Source organism: Trachemys scripta, chromosome 3 (genome assembly GCF_013100865.1).
Source record: "Trachemys scripta elegans isolate TJP31775 chromosome 3, CAS_Tse_1.0, whole genome shotgun sequence".
NCBI lineage: Eukaryota > Metazoa > Chordata > Testudines > Emydidae > Trachemys > Trachemys scripta.
Window position 1 is genome coordinate 63,397,949 of NC_048300.1, and position 27,420 is coordinate 63,425,368.

A 27,420-nucleotide genomic window follows, 5' to 3' on the forward strand; every position below is an offset into this window, starting at 1 on the left:
TTTTGTTTTGTTTTTAACTGAGAAGGTTAATTAACATTTGCCACTTTACATTTAGAAATGTTACTTGTACAGGACAGTAGGGCTGCAGGAACAACTTCATAGTTATGATTGTGACTTAGTTTCTAGTATAACCCTTATTTAAACGCTTTCCCCATCTTTATTGTTCTTATTAAGTATTTGGAATGCAGCATCACCTAGGAGCCCCAGCCAAAGACCAGGACTTCATCGTCAGGGCCGGTGCTACCATTTAGGCAAACTAGGCGGTTGCCTAGGGCGCCAAGATTTGGGGGCACCAAAAAGCGGTGCCCCCAATTTTTTTTTTTTTACAGCATTCCTATGCCCCCTCCCTGAGCACGCAGTGTCCACTCTACTTCTCCCGCCTCCCAGGCTTGCGGCGCCTTTGAAATCAATCAAATTAGCCCCCGCTCCCCTCCGAGCGCCACGCCACTGAATCAAATAAAATAAATAAATAAATAAAATCGAGTGTCTCCCTGCCCCAAGGTGCCGCCCCAAGCACACAGCCCGGCCCTGTATTTATAATCCTTTTGACTACACTGGGTTTTGAGGAAGCTAGCCTCTGAAGACATGTTATCAATGCCTCAGAATGGTGCTTAGTTCTGTTGGCCTTCATTAGCCCAGATAAACAGGAGGGTTTTTGAATTACAGCTCCAGTGCCTACAAGGGTGGTTGTTCTTTTAAATATAAGACAAGCCAGGGAGTCTGCTAAAAAGTGAATGTTTATTGAACTGGAGCACTGACCAAGCAGGGGGCTGTGGCATGAGGAGAGGTCTGTGACAAACTGGTGGCAGGCGGTCAAACAGAGTGAATCCCCAGAAGAAAGCAATCAAAAGTTAACAAGGTGCAGACCTGTTCAGCTGAGTGCTATGACTGCAAACTGCAGCGAGGGCAGTAAAGTCCAGTTACTGGAGCTTTGGGAAAAGTCAGGAATTAATGTTAAATGTGTAACTGCAGACCAGCTCTGGGATGCTTTGATTAAATATGACCAGGCAGAACACATAGCTAATACACTGCAATCTAGGCCTAGAATCAAGAAAATGCATTCTGTGCCAGGGAGCTAGTCAGAGCCCATGGCTGGAAACTGATCCCAGTCTGTGATTGGGACAAGCCTTATGGTGTGAGCGTGAACCAGAGGTCATGGTGGCTGCTGAGGAAGATATATATGCCAAGGGCACAGAGGTGGAGATGGATGGGCCAACCCAGCCAGCACAGCTGAGCAGCAGAGAAAGTTGTGAGCTGGAGTGGGAAAAACTGCAAGACCATACACAGCAACGGGAGCTGGAGTGAGAGAGAGAGAGACTGAGAGCAGCGTACAGAAGGTGTGGAGAAGTGGCTGCAGGAATGGCAGCAGTTGGGCCAGCAGGCAGTCCCTGGAGGAGTAAGTGGCTAGGGTTATCTTGGGAAAGAGCCAAGGTCCAAAAATAAACTCCAGGTTTCTTGCCCCAGTGCCAGGTGAGAGATCTTCTTCAACAGCACAAATGTGTTGGTAGGTACTGTTAGACAAGTGGTCTTAGTCCCCTCAGCTTGCTCCACTGCTTCTAGGAAGGCTTATACCTACTCAAATACAAAGCCTGTCTGGAATATGTGAATAAAAAGTAGCCTTACTGGAAAATTCTCATCTGACCTAGAGGCCTATGTACTGAAATACCTACAGAGTAAGAAGGCTTATTATAGCATGTACATTTGTATGCTTATTTATTAGGTGCATTCCAATAGTGTCTAATTCAGGCCTACCAAGTATCATGCATCTTGCACTGACATTCATGCATTAGGCAGCCCTCTCACTAGGGTTGACAACTTTCTAATTTCCGACAACCGGACCCATCTGCCCCACCCCTTCCTCATGAGGCTCCGCCCCCTGCCCCACCTCTTCCCCCAAGGCCCCACTCCCTGCTCCACCTCTTCCCTCAAGACCCCAACCCCAGCTCCACCTTCTCCTTCAGGCCCAACCCCCACTCATGTCTCTCCCCTGCATCATTTGCTGCTCTCCTCCATCCCCATAGCTGGAGCCTCTCCACCTCCCTTCCTCCTCCCCCTGCTGGGCTCCCTCTGCTCCTGAGCTGCAGGCCCTGTCACAGAGCCTGCCTGCCCACGAGATGCAGGTAGGAGGCAGCCCTGGCTGAGTAGGGACTGACGTGGGTTAATGACCCATTGCTTTCCCCTCCCATCACCCACCGCAGTAACCAGACTTTTGATGTCCAGTCAGTAGATCTGACTGGACACTGCCAGGTCCCCTTTTCAACCAGACTTTCTGGTCAAAAACCGGGCACCTGGCAACCGTACTTATCATGCCTAAATCATGTGAAAGATTGGGCCTGTAGTGGAGCAGGCCCATCCCTGCTGTTTTTTGCCTGATTCCATGTCATCTACTGAGACAATAAATGTTTAGATATAACATTTGGGGCTCTTATATTGCGGTTTATTTGTTAATTCATGTTTTTCTGACAAGGAAAATAAGGTGAAAACCAAAAAGGAAGAATATAAGGAAGGAAGCACAAATACAAGGACTGTTAGGGGCAGCAAGGAGTATTTTCTTCTGAGAGACTCTAAGCCATAAATCACCTTTGGTTTAATCATGTAAACTTTTCCGAATACCAGTGGTTGGTAGTGGCAAAGCATCTTTTCTTATAGATGCAACCATAGTGGTAATCGTTTGAACTACGTTGTGTTCCAAGTGAGTTTACTCTGGAGGTGCCTTTTGAAAGCAAGTTACCAATGTATCATGATGGTCAGATGTGAGTCCCCATTAGCCAGGACAAACAAGAGAGTGTTTGATTCCTTCTCCAGTTTCTACAGGATCTCACTATTTTTAAATTTTGGACCAGACAGATTGTGGTGTGAAGCTGGACATCCTCAAAAGCTCCAGTCTGCATCGTAAAAGTGAGTACTGAATGCATGTAAGGCTGAGGCATCTGGGAGGGAATCTGGGATGATCAGACAAAAATGGGGCCTTTTAAAAAAAAATTTGGGGCAAAAGTTTGATTTTTTTTAAATGAAGTATTTAGAATTCAGAAAACATTCTCACCAGATGACAACAATGATGCATAGGCCAGATTTGGGGTATAAATACTGTGCTTGGCAATGTCCTAAAAATCATATTAATGTGTTTGGTCCCAATTGTGTTCCTGACAGCAGGATATCTCCCAGGGTCCTCAACACTGATACATAATGAGGTACCGCCCCATACCCTGGGAGATATCCTGCTGTCAGGAACACAACTTAATTTAATGAATCTTGCTCTCAGTACTTGAATTAGCTAGCAGATAACCATTGCATCCATCTGGTAGGATACCGAATGGCTACTCTTAATTTCAAAGGAGCTTATTTAACAAGACAAAACATCCCAGTTTTGCTTTCAGATATATGGACACCGTTCCCATTGGCTCCAGTGACAGTTGTACCTATGTATCTGAGCAGAACCAAGCCCAAGGTGCTCGGAAAGGGTGGCAGATGTAACAGCTGAGCACAGCACGGGTTCCTTTTCACTCGTAGAAGGCAGATTTCAGTGCTCAGTCTGGAGAAACTTGCTAGCATTTGAAAATGTGTTTCTTTTTCTTCTCAGCTGAGTAATTAAATACTGCAAGTTGCTTCAAATATTTGTATTACAGCTTGTGGGCTAGAATGGAAGCAGGTTTCTTGGATCAAGATGAAGGAGGAACTTTGACCAAACATGATGCTGTTGTCAATAACACTAATGCAAAGCCAGGAAAAACATCACATTTATGCCACACCCTGGGCCTTGGTCTGAGGTTTTCCAAACAGCCCTGGCCTAACTTAAGTCAGTGTTTCAAAGCTTTCAGCTCTCAGGGAGTGACTTTAAATAATTATCCCACAGTCTGAATTACATATGTCGGAGCAATAGTAAAGTTTTGGTTTTTGGTGGGGTGAGGGGAGAGAGTGTAAGACGAGAGGGGCCAGTATGAAAATATGCATCACGTAGCTCAGGGGGCTTGGAAAAATTCAAGTGTTGGAAGATTGAGTGCCCATAATTTACCAAGGCAGAAATTTGCAACAAGGGTCTCAAGTTAGACACCTAAGTAACAGTGGTTCATTTGCAGAGATGCTGAGCACCAATATCTCCCACTGGAGTTGTGGGTGCTCAGCATCTCTGCCAGTTAGGCTGTGTGTTTATTTTCATGTTTACATACAGATTTAGATGATTCATTTCAGGCCCCCCATGTTTGGAAATGCTGACCCAGGTTTGTGCAGGATTTCCTCAAATTCCACTTTAAAAACTGGGGTGAAATCCTGGCCGTTCTGAAGTCAATGGGAGTTTTGCCATTGGCTTCACTGGGGCCAGGATTTCACTCCAGTTTTGCAAATCTGAGCCTTAATGATACTGCAACCCTGCTGCTTTAATATGCACTTTATCCACTCCTCACAACCACTGTACTTACTTGATGCTGCAGCTGCCACAGCTGAGTAAACTGGATGGACGCTGCTAGGACCTAGGCAGAAACAAAACAGTTTCTAACTGTAAAAGGTGTTAAACAATAAAAACAATGTACATGCTTGTTAATGAATGAAAGTGGGGGTGGGGGTAGGACCAGGGAAAATCAAGTCAGAAAAGTCCATAATAGAGAGCTCTTGCTGAGGGTCCTTTTTAGGGTCCAAGTAGGATTGTGGGGGGGGGGAGTAATTGCAAAAAATCTATTTTGAGTAATATATTTGAAAGTGATCATGAAAAGATTGTCAAATCTGCATGCTGAATTATCAGCCCACCTGTACAGCTGGCCAAATCATTCAAAGGGATATTTGTTGAATAATACATTTGAAAATTATCATGATTTTATTGTGGGCAGAGGAGGGTCCAAACTCAGGTGGAACAATGCAATTCAGATGTAAGTCTATATTTTATCTATTTGGAAGTAGTATCCATAAGTAGCACGTCTTACTCTTGATTCTCTCTCTCTCTCTCTCTCTCTATATATATATAGAGAGAGAGCTAATATGAATGTAGCCACTTTTACCTATTACAGTCTATACTTACATAACACGTGGTTTATGTTTATGAAACATACTTTCTTCCACATGGGCTTTGTAACCTCTCAGAAATCCATATTAGAACTCTTAACACACTAATTCCACCCCTCCTTTTTGCTGATTCTTTTATACGTTATTAATATTCCTACATTGTATTATTTAATACATTTTGATAGTCTACTAAACAATGGCCAATCAGACCTATTCTTGAAATATTATTAATTATTATTATTTATTAGGAAAATTGAAGGTCAACAAGACAGTACAAATCCCTCCCTTCATTCTACTGACCTATATCCCTGACCCTATGCACTGCAGATCGAGGTTTGGCAGCGGTAATAGTAGTTGTAGTGCTGGTTGTTGCAGGGAATGTAGTTGGCTTTGGTGTTGTGCTGATGGGTTCCAGAATCGTGGTGGGCTTCAGTGTTGTGGTGGTAACTTGAGTAGCTGGTACCGGTCCCGGAGACGTCTGATATTCTTTGCGGAGTGCATCGGCTATAAGTGTGTTTAAAAGTTATATATATCATGTAATTAGATATGACATATGTAGAAACATCATAAATGGTGTCAACTTGTTTAAAATGAGCAACAAAGTAGCCCAAGTTCATTCTGGCCACATCCCTGAAAATGTCTATGAGCACCAAACACATGCATGCCTTCGCTGCTGTGTGGATATATAGCGTATGTCTTGATGTGACGTAGTATTACACCATTCTGCAGAAAGCAGTTACAAGGAATTAATCTGGAGCGTTCATGCCCTTGATTCTCCCCTACAGTTTCTCCACTTTCACAAGAGAATCTATGACTCTGACAAGTATATCAAAAACAACAACGTTCCTGATACTGCTGATTTGCAGTCAATTTCTATTGCACTGGCATATCTTCTCTACATGATAAGGCAACTTGAAACTTCATGTAAATGTAACTCATTTTACCTGATGTATTATAAAATCATTAAGTGTGTCACTGAGCAAAACGGAAATACGTGGTACCTACCACAGTACTGCAAGTTTGCTGACGTATGGACAACTTCTAGGGAAAGATGCTTCAGGGAATTGTGTGAAGATCAGAACAGCAACAACCTGTTTAGCTGATATGAGGTGAGGTGGGGATAGCACAATATTTTGGGGGGGCCTGCATTGTTCTAAATTTTACTCATTTCAGACCAGTTATTTTAAAGTGCGGATACTCACTATTATGATGGAGGGGAATATGAGATGCTTCTAAATTTGCGAGCTGCCAAATGTGCCTCCTAAATATCACTATAAAAGCAATGATTTTATGTGTTTTTATATTTCAGTGTATCAGCTTTAAAAATAAACCCTTCAACACTGCCCTCTCAGTCTATCTACAAAAACTGCCGTAGAAACAAACATTTCACACCACTGCCCTCAGTCCAGTTCCTCTCCACTTAGGCCTTTCTTGGGGCTGTGAGCTAAGAAATTATGGGAATTAAAACAGGGTTGTGTATCATTATTCAATTCATTCATGGCTACATCAGCACAGCCTAGTGTTTCATTGCTGGAATGTTCTCCTGTTGGAAAACATCATCCCCGACACTGTCTGCTGGATTAATTACTACCTGCTGCTAGCCAGTTAAAAATGCAAACCTCAGACAGTCTTAAAAGGGGTAACAAAGACAGCTAAGAAAAACAAAACAGATGAATTGGAAAAATTAACAGAAACAATTTCCTTAGAGCTGAATTGTGCCTTGTCATGCACAGATGTGCTAAAGGGGAAAAGATAGCAGGCACAACAAGACCTCCCCTCTAACTTTGTACCTGGTGCTAGGGAAAAGGCATATTTTTTATCTTTGTACCCACAGCATGCAAGAACCAGGGAAATCTGAAGACGGCAACAATACTAGAACCCCTGGGGGAGGGGCTAGGAAGGACTGTGTTGACGGTGGAAACATGGCTCTGTCCTTCCTGCTGGGCAGGCCAAGAGGAGAACACATTGCACCCTGCAAGAGGGTAGCAGTGGACACTGCTGAGAGTTCGTATCCTGTGCTCCTGGAAGCATTATGCCTACCTGAGCTACAATACTTCTGAGAGTTACTGTACAGGCACTGATGCTCCTACCCACCTCCTGCCAGTGCAAGGGAGTGGCTGAAAGCCACAGTATAGGCCTTAGTATTGCACCACAGTAGAGCAGTACCATGATACATGCAAAGCTTAGGTTGTGATGGTGCCCTTGTATCCTCACTCCCCTCTCCTTCTTTATCTTGGCATGCTCCTTGGTGATGGTTTGCAGAAGCAGAGGCTCATTCTCTTGCTATGAGAATCCAGAATAGAGGCGGCAGGAGAGGTAGACTGGTATACATTACAAATTCAAATGCAGACGTTTTAGACTGAAGGGCTAATTCATGTCTAAGGATTTGCTGTGAGCCACAGACCATACCTTGTTCAGGTGATTTTTCTGATGCATTAGAGATGTCTGTATTCCTGGTAGCCTTTATATCTTGTGCCGACTTTTTAGAGTCTGGATGAAGGAAAATAAAGCACTGTGAAGGGGTGAGTTTGGCCTATGAAGCTCCCTTCTGGGGGGAGAGGGGTCTAGCTGTTCTACTACACCCTGTCCCAAGAAGCAGCAAGCTGAGAGGAAAAGAACAAAGAAGGTGGGTCTTCTAAGTTTGTCTAGAGAGGACTTTCTGTAGTAGCCATTTTGGAAACTATAGACCTAGTCCTCCAAAGGCTCGAGGGGCTATTAATAGACAATCAGGGCCCTGCTGTTCCAGATAGAAGGAGCAGCCTGGCCTTAGCAGAGCAGTTCCTGGCTTGGATCAGAGGGGGCCTCCTCTCTGGCCAAAGTACCTTAAGGGATGACCTGTTGGTTGTGGGTGGGTCTTTGCTCCCTGACTGGCCACAAGTCGGGTAGCATAAACCCCCAGTAGGGGATAGAGCTTGTTTGGGAGGTTGAAAAAATGGCTGAATTTGAAGGGCCCAGATCTGCGGTTGAAGACCCTAGCTAATAGGGTATTAATTAGACTTCTATTTGGACTTTGTGTCCAAGCCACTGAAGACCCAACAAAGTCAGCTGGCAGCCTGCAGGAGGCAACGGGGTGAGCAAAGGACTGTGCTACTGCACCCACAGCAAGGAGGCACTCGAGGTGAGCGTCTCTACACAAGCACCTTTCAAAAACGTAGCATTAGGAGAAAACCATTTTGCTTCTTTCTCCCATTTACTGAGCATAAATCACAAGATTGTCTAGGGACAAATACATTAGTATCTCTAGACCAGTGGTTCTCAACCTTTCCAGACTACTGTATCCTTCTCAGGAATCTGAGGCCCGAGCCCTGCCGCCCAGGGCTGAGGCATGTAACTTCGCTTTGTGGGGCCCACTGTGGAGTGGGGCCACAGGCATTTGCCCTGCTTGCCACCCTGTAACTCCAGCCCTGCACTTGTGAATCCCTCTTGTGAACTTAACCAAAAAATGTAAGGTTTGGCTAATAATACAGCAAAATTCAGATAATTTACAAACCATTATGTTGATTCTGCTTCCAAGTAACATGATGCCCTCAGAAAGAGCACAAACTGCAAAGGATTTTGACTCCTGATTGCTATTGAAAGTCATTTAAACCCTGCTCCTGCAAACACTTTTGAATGTGCTTGCCTTTGAGCATATGAGTAGTTGCATCCACTTAAAGTATTTGTGGGACCAAGGCTTTAATGTGTGTAGAGTGGCTGGTTAGTACTAGTTTGTATATTGTATTTCAGTCATTAATTAAAATGCAGTCACAAGTCATTCACCCTTGACATTGTCACATCACTCAGGGGCCCAGATACTAAATTCCATTAACCCCAAGACTCTGATTCAGCAAAGCCCTTCAGCATGTACATAGGTCTGATTGACTTAATTTAGCACATGCTGAAGGGCTTTGGTGAATCAGAGTCAGAGTGACTACTGGTGGGTTTGGTGTTTAGTTTTCTCGCTCTTTTTCAGCAATGCTGTCTTATTTTAGAGCTGACCCTAGAGTTATAACTTCCCCATTAATTTGGATTCTTTTTTAAACCAGCAGCTGTTGTCTGTTTGTACCAACTGTGAGTAGTTATAACTTGGGAGACTTTTCTTGCTCTGCACAGGTTTTGGGGTGGGGGGCTGCGACTTGCATTAAAAAGCAAAAAGAGAAAATATCAGGTGGCATGAGTCTCTAGGGACATTGGGACAATAATAGACAGCCATGTGTGAAGAGGGTGTTTTGACTAGTTTGGCAGCCAACCAGTGAGTTACTCTAAGGAGTCTCTCTAGCTGCTGGAGATAATGGGTTCAATTTTCTAGTCAGGTAAAGTGGTTGTAATGTCTTAAATTGGAGTAAAACTGGCACTTCTCAGATAAAGAAGAGGTAACCGTCTGTTACAAGATGGATCCTGTATCCTTTACAGAAACCCTAATGTGAGAAATCAATTGCACAGCTGTGCTCCTTTGATGGGCACAGTTTGGCTGGGAACATGGATGTCTGGTGGGAAGAAGGCTCCTTGGGGAGAGGGGTCAGGACTCTCTGATTCATGTGGAATTGGGCTGGGGAGAAACATGTCAAAAGATTAATCAAAAACTGAGTTTGATACAGGAATTGTTATCAATCCCTTTGGTCATCTCGGAGCTTTCTTCTCAACAGCACACAGCATCACTTGCCAGGATCTTTTTCAGTTTATGCTGCTTAATGGAAGACCAGTGGCCAATACGTTTTCTGCCATCCATAGTTTGCTGATGGCGGAGGCCACTGACATTTTGTATGTATAATTGGGAAGTGGCTGGATGAGGCTTCCTTGTATTGATTTCTGTTATGAGATGTGATTAGAGCACCAATAGCAGAAATATTATTTTGAGTTAGACTGATTGCAGCCTATTGAGGCTTTAAAGTCCTAACCCATGATTGTGGTGGCACCTGCCTTGGTGTTCCCAGCTGTGGTAGGGGGCTCAATGAGTGGATGTATTTGTGGTAAGTCTTTTGGTTTTCTTTTCCTTTTCCTGGAAGGAGACACATTTTCATAAGCATGGTCTCACTTCTGTGGGTGTGATTTGTCCCCATAACATATGTGCTCATGAGGCCTTTTTTTTTTTTTTGGTTGGCCTATTTGAATTGCAGGCACAAACCTGAACATTTGCACCTGTAAATATTTGACTGTGAGTGCAAATCAGTCACTGAGTGGTGAAAATACTTGGATTTGCAAATGTAACTCATTTTGTAGGTACAAAGTAACTGCTGAAAATCTTCCAGGGGTAAACTGACAGGTCCTCAATACAGCTTAAAATTTAGGCTACAAGTCACTTGTGTTCATTTGTGTACATGTGACCTGAGATTTCTGTAATTGGGACACTTCATCGATCCAGTAAAAAGAAAAGATAGAAACAAAGTCCTATTTTTGTACTGTGAAAATGCGCTGAGAACAAAGTGCATGGATTTTGAGCTATATGTTTGCAATACAAGCAACTAGAACATTCAAATGTAACTATGCAATTGTGCAAAAAACCCCAAACAACCCATTACTTTGAGGATAACAACCCCCATATTTTACTTTCATACAATAATGTGCAATTGGGTAACATTAGTAGCTATAAACATTTGTTCAGCATGAATGTGTCTGGAATGTAGGTACACGTCGATAAACACGTGAACTCATTGAGAAGCCACAAAATAGCTACATGGTAGCACTGCTAAATAGTAGTGGATAACCTCATCAAGGTTCAGAAATCACACTGGCAGGCTGTGAATCACTAACAGAAAAGTACATAGCGCTATGGCTATACCCAAGGCATCATCTCACACAGTCAATCATGTGATGGTCAAATAGGATGTCTCATTAGGGCTGGGGCCATTCAGTACTATTTTCATACTTATCAACAATAGATCTACCCTCTATTACAACCCCAGTGGCTCCTATGTGCATTACACTGGTGTAACAAGGAGCTGATATCTACTGCACCTCAGTGACGAAGACATTAACAATAGTCAATGTACCAGAGATTAACTGGTATAAGACCTGATCCAAAGCTCATTGAAGTCGATGGGAGACTGTTCGTTGATTTCAATGGATTTTATACCAGGAACATAGAATAGAGTGCAGGTTAGAATGGTGCCCACAGGAAAGGTGCCCATTACTGCACTAGGCTGGCCATTTTTTGAAAGGGCTGGGGCTCTTGTCAGTTGACATTTATTATGGTTTGTATGTATTATTATCCATGCAGTTGATCACCCAAAGAGGGATGAGTAAATAGCATCAGACGAAAAGGCAAATATACACCCCCTAACCACAGGTAGAATCCAAAACTCATTAATGCAAATGGTATAGAATCATATTCTCTGACTTAAAGCAAGAAAAAGCACTGGGGGAAAGAGGTCTGTGGGGAAAGATAGCAATAAATAACAATGTTCTACAATAACTGGCTTTGTTGCCACATATATTAGAGAAAAGCATTGATGGTTTTGTATAAAGTATTCACACCTATTTGGGAACTAATACCAAGTGATGATGCATTTCTGACTCATAGCAATAAAAAACTTTATACCATTTCCTCATCTGTTAATACATATAATATATGTATCTATTAATACTATTAATACCTATAAAATATGAGGGAACATCAACTGTAATTACTTGCCTGCTTTAACAGGTGAGCTTTTTGAGGAAGAATATTCAAGAGTTGATGGGTATGTCACACCTTTCTTTGGTTTGCCTTCTGCAAAAGAAAAGAATATATCAGATTCAGAATGATATGGACTAGGAACCTTTTAAATGTAATGGAAAACAGTCCTGTAAATAGCTCAGTGAATTCTAAAATATAACCCACATGATAAGCTGACATCCAAAGAATTCCAAGTTCTCGCAGGGCAAAATTTGCATCAAATGTAATGGTGCAGAATCAGGCCCTAAAACCAAACCCTGTAAGTCCCTCAGTTCTCCTTGATTCCATGATAATGTCTAAAAATCATTCCACTAAATACACCAATATCTAAATAAGGGGAACAAGTGAAGTACTCATGCAAGAAGCGCTACATAACATGGGATCCCTTTCTTGAACTACATCATTTTTTTTGAAACCTCTGTTTCATGATATATCATTTCTAATGTGTCATTTACAATAATAACAGTGAGACTCCCTCCCATGTGTGTGTGCTGGGTCGTATAGTAGTTATATCTGGATCTAAAATGAGGGTCCTTCCCTTGAAAATGAGGCACAGTTCTGTTATGCTGTAAACCACAGACCTTTCTAGTGCCACACCAGATGGCATGTCTATTGACATGTGGCTATGAGGACTCCTCTTAAGTAGTAGTTTTGATGCTGTTGTGCTCACAGTACTAGAGAAGCCAGAGTACACTCTATACTCTGGGCTAGATTCAGAAACGTTGGCACAGAAGGATGTGAATTGCGTTTCCTTACCCCAGCTACAGTTATTCTCTCCCCTCCCCCTGCCATTGTGCCATAGAGGGGATGTACCAGTGTGGATGACAGGGGGTGTTCCTGCTTAAGCATTAACTTCCATAGAAGCTCTGCCAGCAGGTGCTACTGAGGAGAGGCACTGAATCAGCATCACCAAGGCAACATCTCATGTCAGATGGCGCTGCCTGTACTTTTTAAGTTGTGTGGCTCTCTTGTTCTGCCAGATCCTCATCCCTTAGTGGATTTGCTACATCCATGGGCCTCTGCTGGGGTTTATGCCAGAATCTAACCTTCTACATATAAGGACAATAGCTGAGTCAGAGAAGCATTGCCTTTGTTCCCCAGTTCAATCTCTTCTTAGCAACTCCAGCCCCTTTATTCCATTTCCTCTGAAAGCCTGCGCTGTTGTAACCAATAAAATCACCAGGTGATGAAGTGAATTTGCTTTCTAAACATGGCAAGATGCAAGGGTCCGTTTCAGCGCTCACTTACACTGCTAGAAGTCAGGAGTTGCTTCACTGAAGTTGAAAGAAGTTACACTGATGTACAACTGCCGTGGAAGACGGTCTTGTCTTAATATCTGGTACTACATGTGATTTGTAATTTAAATAAGGTCTGCAAATGTGCAGCTAACGCTAAATTGCTTGGTGTGACTGGCCACTCGGTGAGCTCTGGCATCTTTGGTAAAGAACTGTTTATGTCCCCTGGGTGTTCCATGCATCCGTGGGAGCTGCTCTAAATGGAGAGCTGATTATTGGTGTGGCAATCGTGCTACTCTTACAGTGACAAGAAAGCTGCCACAAAATCCATCGGAGTTTGTATAACCATAATATGCATTGAAAGATGGGGTTGCTGTTAAAGATGGGTTGAAAAACTGAGTATTATTGAACATACGGATGTTTGAAAAATAGGTGCATAGGTGAAATGTTCCCCACCCTCTCACTACTTACTTGTCACTAGCACACTCAGACATTTGGGACTCTCTTTTCTTTACCTAGTAGCCACAAAATTCCCATTAACCTGAATGGAGTCATTCACATGAGTGCCAAGACATTTTGGAACTTGAAAATGAATGAGTCCATTTGCATACCTCCTAGCGTGCTCACCACTTCAATCCCAATGACCATGCCTTGTGCTTGTTCCCCACTTCTCCTCTGACACACCACTTCGCAGGCCAGGCCCCTTAACTGTTCCTCTTCTGCAGATGCTTATTCATCTCAATAGTTTGTGATATTTAAACTGGTAAGTTTCCTATCTGGGAACAAACTGTCAGCACGCTTTCACCATACAATACCATGTTCGCTTTTGATTTGCTGACAACTAACTTGGCTGGTGTATAGACAATTCCTCAGCTCAGATGTCAAAGCTGACCTGGAGTCAGATGCCTCCACTGGCTTTTCTGGTATTTTGTATTTCTAGTCTTTATGCATCTCTTTTCTTATAAGTAATAATTCACAAACAAATGTAAACTTTTTTTTTGCCAGTGGGGTTTGTCTGCATCCAGCCACAGGCCAACTGAAGCAAAACTAGATGAAGAGTTATGGATCTCCATCTTTTAGCCTTTAAATTCCTCACAAAGAAAACCACATGTTTCAGAAGGCCCAGTAAGGACTACCTTCCCTTTAAATATGACTCTTTCTGCATGAACTACTATGATTAGTCCCACTGACCAATCAATTCCCTGCCATGGTGTACCTCGGTCCCACTGTGGCCATTGGTGTACCTCGGTCCCTCCTATTTTCTGCCAATGGCATGCTATAGTTTAATCTCTGGACTGCAGTAATACTTTAGTCCAATCCAAGTTATTGGATTCAATGGAGAGCTAACTGAGTGGAGTTTAATGGCCTGTGATGTAGTCTCTTCTGGCCTTAAACTCTGATTTCAGTAAGGCCACTCACAGTGCAAACAATTAAGCACAGACAGGATTGGAGCCTTACTCGAGGCATTTGAATGTTATCATTCCTAGGTGTACCCAGTCTAGCTTGAACCTAGTCTTCCCTTCTCTATTACATAGGTTTGTAACTTTCTTCTGCACCCTCTATTCATGGTGTTTATGTAATCAGGAGGTGTTGCTGCCTGAAAAATTAGGAGGAGCTGTTGTTGTGAGGACTTCAAAGTTGACTGGGTAGTACCTGAATTGCTGCTCAGTTAGAATTTGATGTTTGTTAGACGAAAGCAAGTACCAGAGGCCATTCGGCCATGACCGGAAATTCCTAACTATCCAAAGTAAATCCTCTTAAAATGTGAGCCAGGCCTGGGCTGTTAGCTGCAAAAAGAGCATCCACAAACATTCATTCAAATTCCAAATGACAGCTCAGTTTGATCATATTCCTACCCCTTATTTGCTGTTAACAAGAAAAAAATATTTCTTCACTTGAATTTCTTGGGAATGGCTGTTCATACATTTGTGCTATGTTGATCTTTCCACAAGGTATGCCTGAAATACTAGTAGTTAACTAGTAGTAGCTGGTTACTTGTCTTAGCCAAGCAGTGGAAATGTGCACACCGCCATCCACTTGTGTGACAGGAGGTTCAATACAGAAGCAACATAAAACCATGTAAGTTAGCACCTCCTGTACGAACTTCGACGTCTCTAATGCATTGGTAGTGTTGAGTTTAAGGGGACTTAATTTAGACATCACCTCTGAATTTGGCCTGGGACTCTCAGGACTTGTCTTTACACCCCTATGGGGCACATGTCACACTGTAAACAGTAGAGCACTCTGAAGTGTCATGCTGTCACTGATTCCTAGTGTATGTTAACATAGTGTTGTTTGAAACAGGATTACATCAACCTGCACTAGGAACCTTTTAGATTAGAGCGTGTCAGCAGGATCTACGTGGGGCAGTGAGAGCGCAACACTTCAGAGCATGCTACAATTTACAGTGTAGCATGTGCCCAGAGGGGTGCAAAGACAAGCCCTAAGTTAGTGTAACTGGTTGTAGAGTGTTGGTATGGGGGTGGGGAGGAATTCAGGACAACAAAATCTGACTTAAGTAAAAATTTAATGGACCGACACAAATTGGCTGCTTACTAGAGGTGGAGCAGAACTGTAATAATACATTTAGGATATGTTGATGTGGTCACTTAAGACAGGATGCTGCTTCATCAGAGCAGTCACTTGTAGAGCATTCACTGAATATGGTTTGAGATATGGGACTGGTCATCTTTTTTTAATTAGGATATGTATTTCTTCTAATAAAGAGCCCTGGCACTGCTTGCTGTGGTCAATAACTGCAACAAAAAGTTTTTTGCTGTTTATGGTTAGGAAGGAAAGCTTCAAAGCATGGAGTGAGTTTAACTGAAACAGATGTTTCAGGCTCTCTGCAAATTCAGGCAGACAATAGCTCTAAGATGTGAACTGCCCCATCTGTTTAAATGGGTGCTAACTCAGATGCCCCAGATGATACATTGTTATCTATTTCACTGCACATCAAAGCATGTAAGAAAGCAGAGGTATCAAATTATGAAGGTATACAGTCTACTCTGAGTGACCATTTATTTGGATAGGCTTTTAACAACACAACAGAGTGATGGGACTTTGGTCATGCATTCAACCAACGAGTTCCTTTGCATAGAGTATATATCACTTTAAAGTGTGATAGTATAACATAATAACTGAATTAGCTCTGTAGATTGCCTTTTTTTTTTTTTTTTTTTGCGCGGGAGTAGGGAGGGTAGTACCTGAAACAATGAAGGACTCCCTCCAGCGTGGTAGGGACAAGGATCGGATTCCATTGGAGAAGCTCCCTCTGTAACCAGATTGTCCAGCAACTTTCTGAACAAGGATTTTCCCTCCTGAGTTGTCAATTGTACCACTACAAAAGGGGGTTGGGAAGTGTTAAATGATATCAGAAATGAGGCAGAGAAACTTAGAAAGTGTTCAACTGTACAAGAGTTAGGAAGGTGTTCTCTCTCATTTTAAATGACATGGTTGAGTTTACAACAGTCCTCAGTGCAACTTGGAGAAGTCTGCGGCTAGGAAGTGTTTGTGCACTTGCAGCTGACTCAGGGGTCTTGTGTTTTAACCTGACTCAAGTGTCAGTATATGGCTGAAGTAAATTGTCTGATGGCGTTGTCTGACCAACATTGCCGGTTCAGAACATGTCCCTGGCTCTTGAAGTACCTATGTGTATAGGAGAAAAAAAGGGCTGAACTCCTTTCCTGAGTTACTTTGTGCAACCATGTTGACTTCAGCTGGATTTTTAAATCGGGCAGGATTTGACATAAAACTTCTAAGGTTCAAGAGCTTGAGTCAGATCTCACTGCCTTTATATCATTGTAAGTACATTAACTCTGAGAGTTGTGATTTATGGATATGTATGTAGGACGAGATTCAGGGCCCAAGAATCTAAAATAAATTTTGACAAATAGGAGGGTAATTTCCCCCTTTATTTCGCAGAACTTAGTATTTTTCCTGTTCGAAAGAAATCAACCAGGTATTACCTGTATCTGATTGTGCCTGATTCTGATCTCACCCTGGGGTAAATCAAAAGAAACACCACTGAAATCAGTGGAAAACATGGCAGCTTCTGTGTGTGCTGAATGCTACGAAGTGTTTACCACATGTGATGATATTATATGAATCCTAATGTGTACGAAGTCTCAGTTCTGCAGACACTGAAGCATTAGTTTGAAAACCAAGAAGTGACTCCTACTATAAACAGAGCAACCTATGCTAAGTGGAATGAAAAATATAAAAAGGTGGAAAAGTAACTTAGAGCTTTACAGTTCTCTTTGAATAATTTAAGTTGTTGCTGGCAATAGAAGAAAAGGAAACTCACAGATTTCATACACACATCAGAATAGTTAACAAATCCAAACTCAAATGGCACCTAGAGAAAACTAAGACCTTCTGCTCCAAAAATACAGGTATCTACCACTTAAACTACAGGAGAAACTATATTCTCAGTCACTATGTTGTGTTAGGATTAAATTGTTTTTGATACAGTTTGCCCTTAGGTATTCATGCACAATTCTCATTTTAGTCAATGGGAATTGTACACAAGTATTTTGAGGGAAGAATTTGTTTTTTGTAAGCTAGTCACTTGATAATTCAATAACAAACACCTGAACACGTATTACTTCAGCCAGCAGATGGCAGTAGTCTATATACATAAAAGCTAGCTGGTACAATAAAGAGATGCATAGGATTTTTATCCACACAGTGTGTCTCTCTCAGTGTACGCTATGCTCCACCAGTGAATTGCCTGCAGTTTGGTGTGGCAGTTTGTAAAGTACCTTTTCACCAATTCTGTTTTTTCTGTGACGTGTTTGTCACTCAATATTTGGAGCCTGGATGGCTTTAGTGTGGGTTCATGGGTTCAATTGCACCCCAAGGTGCAAAAACAGCCAAATGTACATTTCTTCCAGCCTGGTGAGGAGGGAAAACCGGGGACAGGAGAGGGAGTCATGAGCAGCTGGGCTGAACCTGAGTGCCGGGTCACAATTTGTGGAGCTAGGCCCAGCCCATGGGACAGGAGCTACCACTACAGGATGAGCGTGGGATGGGCTTGCTCTCCAGCCCCACTACTACCCCCTCAGCCATCCCTTCCACACTGGGTTGGGACTAGGGTTGTGGTGCTGGGTTGGGGGTCATGCTGCAGGTGACTGGAGCCCCCTTGGCAATTTAGAAGAGTGTACCCATTGATTTGGGAGGCTACATCTGCCCCTGGTTTGCAGCAGATGCTTTCAGTGAATGTTTTCAGGGTCTTTTCTAGCTTAAATGGGATCACTAAAAAGAATCCTACCAAGACAGATGATAACCTACATTGCCTACATATTATTAGTGAGATTATTATTTGAGACCATGAACACTTCTGATGGTATAAAATAGTGCAACAACAGTCATTTGCTATCCATAAATGAGTGATCTGGAAAAGTCTGAGCCCCTCTTGTAAGGTGCTAAGCACGCTCAGTATTAACTAACATCTAGCTCTTACAGCGCTTTTCTTCAGTAGATCTCAAATCCCTCTACAACAAAATGTCATTATTCCTACTTTACAGATGGGGAAACAGGCACAGAGAGGTGAAGTGCCTTGCTCAAGGTCACCCCGCAGGCGAGTGGCAGAGCTGGGCACAACAAATGATTTCAGTAGAAGTTCTGGTGCCTAGCACTGTCAGATTGGACCCGCCATCACATCAAATACTGTCTCTCTCTTATACTCTTTTCTATAAGAATCGTGGCCCTGCAATCCAATCTGCGAAGACCAGGCAGGGTTTAATAAGCTCCAAAACCAATGACCCTCTACACTGGAATTATAATTCTGTACTGGAGTGTCTCGGTAGTTTAAAGCTGCTGACCTGTGAATAGCAGCACTGCACACACTGGAAAAAGAAGCGTAAATGTCGGTGCCATAAACACGGTATTTTATGTCTTGACATCCTGGTGGACATTTTGCAATGAATTCCGGATTGATTATCTTCCCTGCTTTGACATCGCAGTCTAGCTCAGGTACATCTGTGAATGCAAAAAAGCTGAAAAGTTAGATTTAATATTCCAATAGTTGTGTAACCATGTAATGCACAATAGTGCCCTCTTTGAGCATATGGGCGAATTCCTTCAGGGCACAAGAGGTGTGTTTGCATGTAACATAATAAATACATGACAAGGGTAGGGTTGTAACTAAAGATGGATTGAGGAAGTAAATGGACATTTCTGACCCTAAAGGAAATCTCCAGTGTAATATAAAATATTCTAATCATTATGGGATAGATTGTGGTCATACGATGGGGGAAAGGGGCAGAAGTGAGAGCTGGGAGTTGTATGCATCCCTGAGGCAGAATGTCTGTCAGTGTTCCCCTTGTGGTAATATGGTTCTGTTTCACCATCCAAGGCAAGGCTGTGGCAAAATGCTATGATCTTGCCCTAAAGCATTAAAAATGTTTGACTGCTATGCACAGCAAACAAGGGATATAAATATAAACTTAAGCTCTGTTTTATCATCCCCAATTAGATTATACAACCTAGTGGCAGGCTTGCATTTCACCCAATGCAGCAAAACTGAATGCATAGAAAAGTCCTTTTGGGATTGTAGCTAGAAGTCCCCATATAATGTCCCCTTCCAATGGTTAAGATGCACAGGGTTCACCTTCCAGTGTGTGTATTTCAATGTATTTGTCTCTTACCTAGGCTTTTCTACCAGGCTCTTCACTATGGTATCTCAGTATTTATATGTAGTATGTCATATGCTGTATTAGATATAGTTCACTTGATATATGCATCACATAATGAAATCTATATGTTTTATGCAAAGAGGCTGTGTATTGTTGTATGTGCCTAATGGCTCCTAACAGAAGCCCCAAGGAGTTCACAGAAGATAACCTGAGTGAAGTTATGGCTTTTTTCTGCACTGGACATTCCTGTTTTGAAGCAATTAGGCATGCTGCTGAGACTACTTACATAGTTTAGCCTTTTTGTTCTTCTTTGTGGCTTCTTTAGTTGCATATGTACAAGTCAGAAACAAAGCTAAAACAAAGAAAATACAATGTCAGGTAAACAGGCAACTGCCAGCATCTTTCAGCACATGCCTCTGTGCTTGGATTTTCTGGAGCTCAGATTTATTATAATCAACCCGTTTTCAAAAATGAAATTAACATTTTGCCAGCAACAAGTAGAATTCCATTTGAAAAGACATATTTCAGTGGTGTGTGTGTGTGTGTGTGTGTGTGTGTGTGTGTGTTTGCAGGGGAGTAGAGATTGACTGACTGTTGGTACACTTAAATTTTCACATAACACATAATTAACTTGGGGGAATTCACCACCAAAAGATGCAATTGAGTCCAAAAGCTTAACAGGCTTAAGAAAGGATTAGACATTTTCATGAGTAATGAGAGCACCCACAAGTATATAACATAGAATAAATAACGTTAGGGATAGAAAACCTCATGCCTTATGGCTGCACAAATCAACAATTAACTGAGGGACTAGGGAGGGGTTGTTAGGAAGAAACTTCCCCTATAGGGAGGTTATTCCTTAACACAACACAAATGAAAGCTCTAGTGCCCAAGCAGGTGGTATTGGGCTCTGATGGAGACAGGCTGCTGGATTAGATGGACCACTGACCTGATTTGGTTTGGCAATTCCTATTCTCCTACAATTAACGTATCACCAGAGGCTGAGGTTTATACTTTAACTATTTCAATGCTTTTTTTTTTTTTAAATGTGGGAACTATAGGATGGTGACAGGTAGATCTCACTTACCATTATAGGGCTGTCTGCTAATTAATGGTCATACAAAAAATGTTCAATTTTCTGGACTCGTTATAGGGACTATATTGTGCATTAACCTGCATTACAAACATGCTCACCCTCCTAATCTCCCGTGTCCCATCTGTATTTGCAATTGTTCACAGTCCGATTTAGGACCGTGTCCCTTGCCTTCTGTGGCTAGAAATACACAGATGTTGAATGTGCTGTTCAAGATCCTTGACTGTGTTAAATGCACAGATTCACGCTCTTCTCCCCTGCCTGGGGCAGACCTTACGGTGCTGTGGATCTGACTGGGTTGGGGGGCACAATCTATTGAATGCACTGAGTCCAAGACTCTACAGAAATATTTAGTGGATTGCTGGACATCCACTTGTTGCAACTTCTCATCCACATCCTTCCCCAGCAATGGCAGTGTGGTGCTTCATGCCTCATACAGTCAGTGGTACCCCACTGTGACTGTGCATGTAGATGGGAAGAGTCACATGATGCTAGCAGGGACATTAACTGCTGCTCTGAGCAGCAACAACTTACAGTGTGCATTGCTTTGTAAACCGCAAACCTCATTGCATGTAGCTGCACATTATGAAGAGCAGCATGCCATGTAGCCTTCCTCTCCATGCAGGCTCATTCCCCATTTTGCACAGGTTTGTTGAAGTTTTGCCTCTGTCTTTATTTCACAGTGGAGGGGAGATATAGCTAGATATTTATTTCCAAGTTCTGTGCAATCCACACCTCTCCTGTTACACAGGGCTACCTGAGACTCTTCATACATTTCTAAACTCTACATACAGTTTAGTAATTTGGTCTAATAGGTCCCCTAATCCATAGGCTTTGATAGCTGCACTTAGTTTTTTTTATTTAAGGTACATATAGATGCTTCGGAAAGGATTTGTTTCTCTGGTGGGTGCTTATTCTTGTGTTTTGCTTCTGTATCCGGTACCTTCCCGTTTGACAGGTTTCAGAGTGGTAGCCATGTTAGTCTGTGTCAGCAAAAAGAATGAGGAGTCCTTGTGGCATCTTAGAGACTTGTCAACTGTTTGAAATGGGCCATCCTGATTATCACTACAAAAGTTTTTTTCCCTCCTGCTGATAATAGTCCACCTTAATTGATTAGTCTCATTAGAGTTGGTATGGCAACCCCCATTTTTTCCATGTTCTCTGTGTGTATATATATATCTTCCTACTGTATTTTCCACTGCACGCATCTGATGAAGTGGGTTTTAGCCCATGAAAGCTTATGCCCAAGTAAATTTGTTGGTCTCTGAGGTGCCACAAGTACTCCTCTTCCCTTTTGAGGAGTTCATGCAGATGAGGTAATATTTCTTATGGGTCGAGTATAAATCTGCTTAGACTGTGAATTATGTCTAAGATCCTTTTCATTTTGGGGATGGATTCAGGAGGCTGCATGTCCAGCTTTAATTTACACGGGGCTGGATGGCTAAAGATCAGGGAGAAGCAACCACCTCCCTACAGTGTTCTCTTCCCCCCTCACTCCACTGCATCAGAATTCAGCTCATATGGGATGGAGAATCTGCTCCCAATTGTAGAGGAACTGCTCCACTTTTCTGGGGCACTGCTGCCAGAACTCCACATTACACACTGACATTGAGAATGTTCTCCATTCCTTCTTCAATAACCTAAAGTGTAACCATTCAGTTTAACTCCTCTTTTACTTTAGAGAGGATTAAAATTCCCCATAGTGTGTGGACGGACACTATAATAATATGTTTAAATTTAATCTTGACTGGAGTATGCCATAGCAATCGTATTCCTCCCTTCCCACCCCTAAATTGCTACAGATTTCTTCCAGCAAGTGAATGGACTTAATAGCTCTTGGAACTTGTTCAAAGGAGGGGGCAGTGCCCTGCCCCTGTGCCACAGTATGTAAGTTGAGTATGAGTGCCACTTACTCCAAATGGCAGGCATGCCAAACAAAGCTTGGTGACTCTGTTACTTGACAGAAGTGGAATTGTCAGTGGGGAGGAAGGCTCTTCCATTTTTTTTAAAATAGAACCCATAGAAAAGAAAGGGCCAAATTCTGCCCTGACTGACCCCTCGTGCCATGTCAGTGAGCTCAGAAAATAATCAGGCCCTTGGTCTCTTGGCTTGTGGCAGACTGAACTGAGCAGATTAAAATGAAGGGAAAATATACCTAACCCTGAGTATCCAACCATCCCTGACAGTTCTCACTTAGGGCAGTACCACAGTTAGTGACAGAAAATGCAGCTAGGCAATATGATGGCTGGATTCTATCAAAGAGAAACTTGTAACTAAAACACACACACAAAGAAACATGTTTGATCCATTCAGCCAAACCCAGATTGTTTGTGTAAGGTCAGCTGCAAATCTTGGAGACTCTACGTGCTCTCTAAAGGAGCAGGTCTCTCCTGCATAACATCCTGATAAATGATGGCAAGGTATATTTGCAGCCCTTTCCCCTGAATATCATCTTGATCATGTTAAAGGCCCTGCATCCTCTTTGGACTCAGGAGAAAAAAAGCATAAAAGAAGATCTTCACAGCATGAAATACACATTGTTCTTCCTTGGAGGGGGGCCTTTAAGATTTAGACATTGCATAATTGTGCAGTCTACTGTAATTATTGCAGCCCATGTGCAGTCTAATGATCAGTGCATGTGATTAAATTAATGTAACTTTTGGGTGGGTAAATCAAAAAACTGGGGTTACCAGGATTGAATATAGCTGCTCAAGGTCCCCCTACGTCTTCTACTGGGAGCCCAACTACCTATGGCAGACCTAAATGAACACAGGAAGCCACTAGCCATTGACTTGGATTGGAGAACTAAAGCGTCCCTTCCAGGTCTTTCAAGTCATCTTTGAAAGCTTTTCATGATGTTGTAATTGTGTCCAGATCTCAGATACCTCTTTCCCCAGGAGAGTGCCTTTCTTAGCAAACATTTCATTGGCATTCACTACTGAACCCAAAATGTCTGCATCATTCAGATCTGTATTGTTCATGTGATGTGGATACTTTTCCAAAGTCATTAACCCAGTCCTAGACAATGTTTGTATGTGTATTTGTGTAGTCTATACTTACTTACCAAAGAAGGTTGCAATGATTGATGCCTTCATGTCAACAACAACAAAATCAGCAGGTTCAGTGAAAGTGCACTAGAGAGGAAAACAAAATAACACTGTCACATTGCATTCAGAGGTAGTATATTGACTACTGGTGGTGAGGAGTGGGAGAGGGACGGGGATGAGGAAGTAGTTCTATGCACAAGCCCTTAGCCCTTTGAAGTCCTAGCATCCTGAATCCTCTTCTGACGGAAGAGGTACGCTTTATAAAGACTTGAAATATACTAATAGAGAGTGCTATAGCAAGTAAGCTAATTTGAGTTTGATGGATGGGGCCAGGATTTCATTCCTGGAATCTTTTCAGGTACATGGGAGTTTTGCCATTTACTTCAATACAGCCAGAATTTCATTCTAGATACTTATTTCTGAAGCCAGCAGCAATGGAGGCCATGACAGAAGCTGACCTACTCTTGCAGTCATAAATGTTGAATTAGTTCCCTTTTAGAGAGCTCACAGAAAAAAAATCTCACTACTGTTCATAGAATGAATCAGCACATCAATGACCGATTTTTGAGGTGCTCCAATGTTTTTCATTTCTGGTTTTTGACCAAGACAAGAATCAGGAATGTGCCTCTTCCTAAGAGATTTCTTGTCCTACCTTTGCAGACTTGAGAAGTTTGGACAAGAATCTGAACGTTAGGAGCCCTATGCAAATCATATCACATTGGAACTATTGAAGGTTTCTATCACTAGATAAAACCCGCTAGGCCTGAGATTGAACAATAGCTGATGGTGGTAAAATGCGAGAATCCCATAATCAGAATCTGAGCACACCGGTACTGTTGAAAGTAAAAAAAAAAAAAAAAAATGTTAATTTAAACTCCCAGTCAGATGGGCAAGGCACCAGATATGGCCACACACTAAGCTTAGGGAGCTTGAAATTCTTAGAGCATTATATTTCATTCATAATTATCATTCCATTGGTATCTGATTAATACAAAAGAAATGTTTTTTCCCCCCTCCACACTAGTCAGTCTCTAGGAAGGGCAGTATGCTGGTTCCTGCGGTCAGCATCTGAATTCGCCCTGGCAATGGGAAGGGAAGAGGGGCCTCTGACCAAAACGGTCTGCCATTGGTGATCCCGCTAATCAGAATTCATAGGAGAGCCACCATTTTAGAGGCACTCTCCCTGGGCAAATTCAAATGCGGGTACTGGGGACCAGCACGTTTTTCTTCTTAGAGGTTCCACTAGGCCACAAATAATGGCAGCAACCTCCACTGCATATGTTGTATGGTTGAGCAGCCCCGAGTCTTCAAGTGCATGGGACTCTGAGCAGCTGTACCAGAAATTCCACTGACATTTGCCCCCACTCAATTCTGGGGCCCCACCCTCCCAAGTAACCGAGTCAGTCACCATGGCAAGGGGCCCCCTCGCTGGCGCAGGGCTGATGCAATTGCAGGGGTTGCATGGGTCTAACACAGCCCCTAGCCATCAGCCTCTACTTTTATAGGCGTTCCAGGGGACCTATGCCCATCTTTCCTGCAATGCCTTCACAAAACCCTGTAGCATTTGAGCATGCCCAACACTGGCTGGTGGTAGTAGACGTTTCCTAACCCATCCTGCAGCGGTCCCAGCCACTGGGCATGCTCCAGTGCTGAAGGCACTACTGTCGGCAATTGTAGCTAGTTTCCATAGCCTGCTCTTGCTGTGGGACACAGAGATATCGGTCTGCCTGCTGTCGCCTCTTCCCAGCCCCACAGCACTGTCCCCAGCCAGCCGCACTCTAGTTCTGCCTATCTCTGCTATACTTCCAACTTATCTTCCAGTATGAGAATAACTATTTGAAAATGAAAACAATACAAATACAAGTCTGGTTTTAGAGAAGAAAAAAAAATCCAAAGATGCTATCAATGAACTTGAAAGAAGCAAAACCAAGGGCCCTGTAGATGAACAGGTCAACAGTCGAGCAGGCCAAAGCTGTCTTCCTACTGTAATAATTTTGATATTCCCATCTGATAAAACTGAATCTTGAAAACAACTTTCGTCATTTGAGCAATTGTGAATGCTTTTACAGATTGGTCCTTGCCAGCCACTGAAAGTGATGGGCCAAAAGGACAGTTTCCTTTTCCCTCTACAAACTGCCATTTTCCATCTTCTTTTGATAGAATTAAAAATGCACCACATGAAGATTTGCATGTCAAATGGCTTAGCATACTCATATCTTTCAGATTATGCATGCTGTTACATTTTTGTTGTTTGGGGATATAGAAACTTGGAAAACAATATGGTTAACAGTGACTGCAACAATATGCTAAAGTCAATGTCGGTTCAGAGGAGGAGCAAACAACATATGCAGTCACATGTCGCAGCTCTACAGTTTGCGAAGGGTCATAGTATCAATGCTTGTTTTGATAAAGCAACCTGTCTTTGATGGCTTGGATGTTCTACCTCAATCTGTTATGGTGGCATAGGATCTTAGTTAGCATGGTTGCAGCCGCTGGAAACCTTCAGTAAAAGAAAATTGACCAGTTCCAAGTCCTCCAGACATTTGAGAGAAAAGTGAATGAACTCAGGAAACTCACGTCTGAAGAGAAGTATGAGGAAATTGTAAAAGAATCTCTGAGCAGGTGGGAAGCAGTGGGTTTTGAAAATGCAAACTATCCAAGATACAGTAAGAGGTGTGTACGCCACATGGATGATGATTTTGTAAATGATTCTGTATTAGAAGCCAAGGATAACCATCAAAGGAAATATTTCAAGGTCTTAGACAATATATTTGGGGAACTAAAATCTTAATATGAGAGATTTCAAGATGTATCTACTCTCTGGTTTCCTCCATCCCAGGCAACTTCAAAATAAAACTTTAGAAGAGTCAAAGGAGGATGTTCTTAAAATCATTTTTTTTAGACTTGGTTCACGAGATTGTCTTTCAAGATGTACGGTTTTACAAAGGACACTGTGGTGTACATTTTGTCACTTGGGGTCCAGATTTATTTTAATTTCAGAGCGTCCAGATCTCTTGACAATGATCTACTGGAAATGGAATCTCTTCCTGACCATACCAATTGGAGTGGCTAGTGCTGAACATGCAGTGAGCACTTTAAGACATGGAAAATCTACAGGCATTCAACACGATGACAGACTTGACTGCGTGACCTTGTACTCCTTGCAATTGAGAGAGATGAGACAGCAAGGTTGGAGCTGGACAGCAACAGCATCATAGAACAAATTTGACAAGGAAAAGTGTCATTGTGGTCTGAGGTTCCAATCACTGGAAATACACAAGCCGACACAGTTTGGGTGAGATGCTATTTTTGTTTAGGCCGTGATGTTTGTTTTATTAGGGGTGTTTTTTTTTAATTTGATCTTTGGACCTCATGCTGCACGATTGCTGACCGCACTCTGTCCCTGCATAGTATACTTCCTAACCATTCAGAATATTGTTCATACTTCTACAGTGAATCTGTCAAAGGAAACAGAGATCGCAGTGAGTTCCAGAACAGTGAGACTTAAAAGAAGCCCAAATCAGTTCTTCTTAATCCAATCACATCTTGATCCAACACCAAATCAATCCTTCCAAATCCATCAACAGTAACATACCTAGGCAGTAGCTCTTCCCATCCTTATAGCAGAACTTGTCATTGCATTCCTTCAATCTAGTCCCAGTAGAAGTACCTGTTGAGCCCCCGCTGGCTCACCATTGAATGCTATTATAGCCAAACTTTTTTAGAAGTTGCCACTGATTTTTGGCTCAACCATTCTGATTTTTTCAGAAGTGATCTTAAG

At 42.4% G+C, this 27,420-nt stretch overlaps 1 protein-coding gene across 3 annotated transcripts in view; it reads right to left on the reverse strand.

Annotated features, from left to right (window-relative positions):
* The window catches only part of VIT (vitrin), an 81,045-nt gene that overhangs the window by 35,518 nt on the left and 18,107 nt on the right, over nt 1-27,420 (reverse strand). For all 3 annotated transcript variants that reach the window (XM_034764943.1, XM_034764942.1, XM_034764941.1), the window contains exons 2-9: nt 23,657-23,726; nt 19,786-19,851; nt 18,687-18,843; nt 16,068-16,201; nt 11,603-11,680; nt 7,402-7,482; nt 5,293-5,496; nt 4,416-4,466 (exon numbers count right to left, since the gene is read on the reverse strand). In XM_034764943.1, coding sequence (XP_034620834.1) covers nt 4,416-4,466; nt 5,293-5,496; nt 7,402-7,482; nt 11,603-11,680; nt 16,068-16,201; nt 18,687-18,843; nt 19,786-19,851; nt 23,657-23,687 — 802 coding nt within the window. In that variant the 5' untranslated portion in view covers nt 23,688-23,726. The remainder of the gene's footprint in view (nt 1-4,415; nt 4,467-5,292; nt 5,497-7,401; nt 7,483-11,602; nt 11,681-16,067; nt 16,202-18,686; nt 18,844-19,785; nt 19,852-23,656; nt 23,727-27,420) is intronic.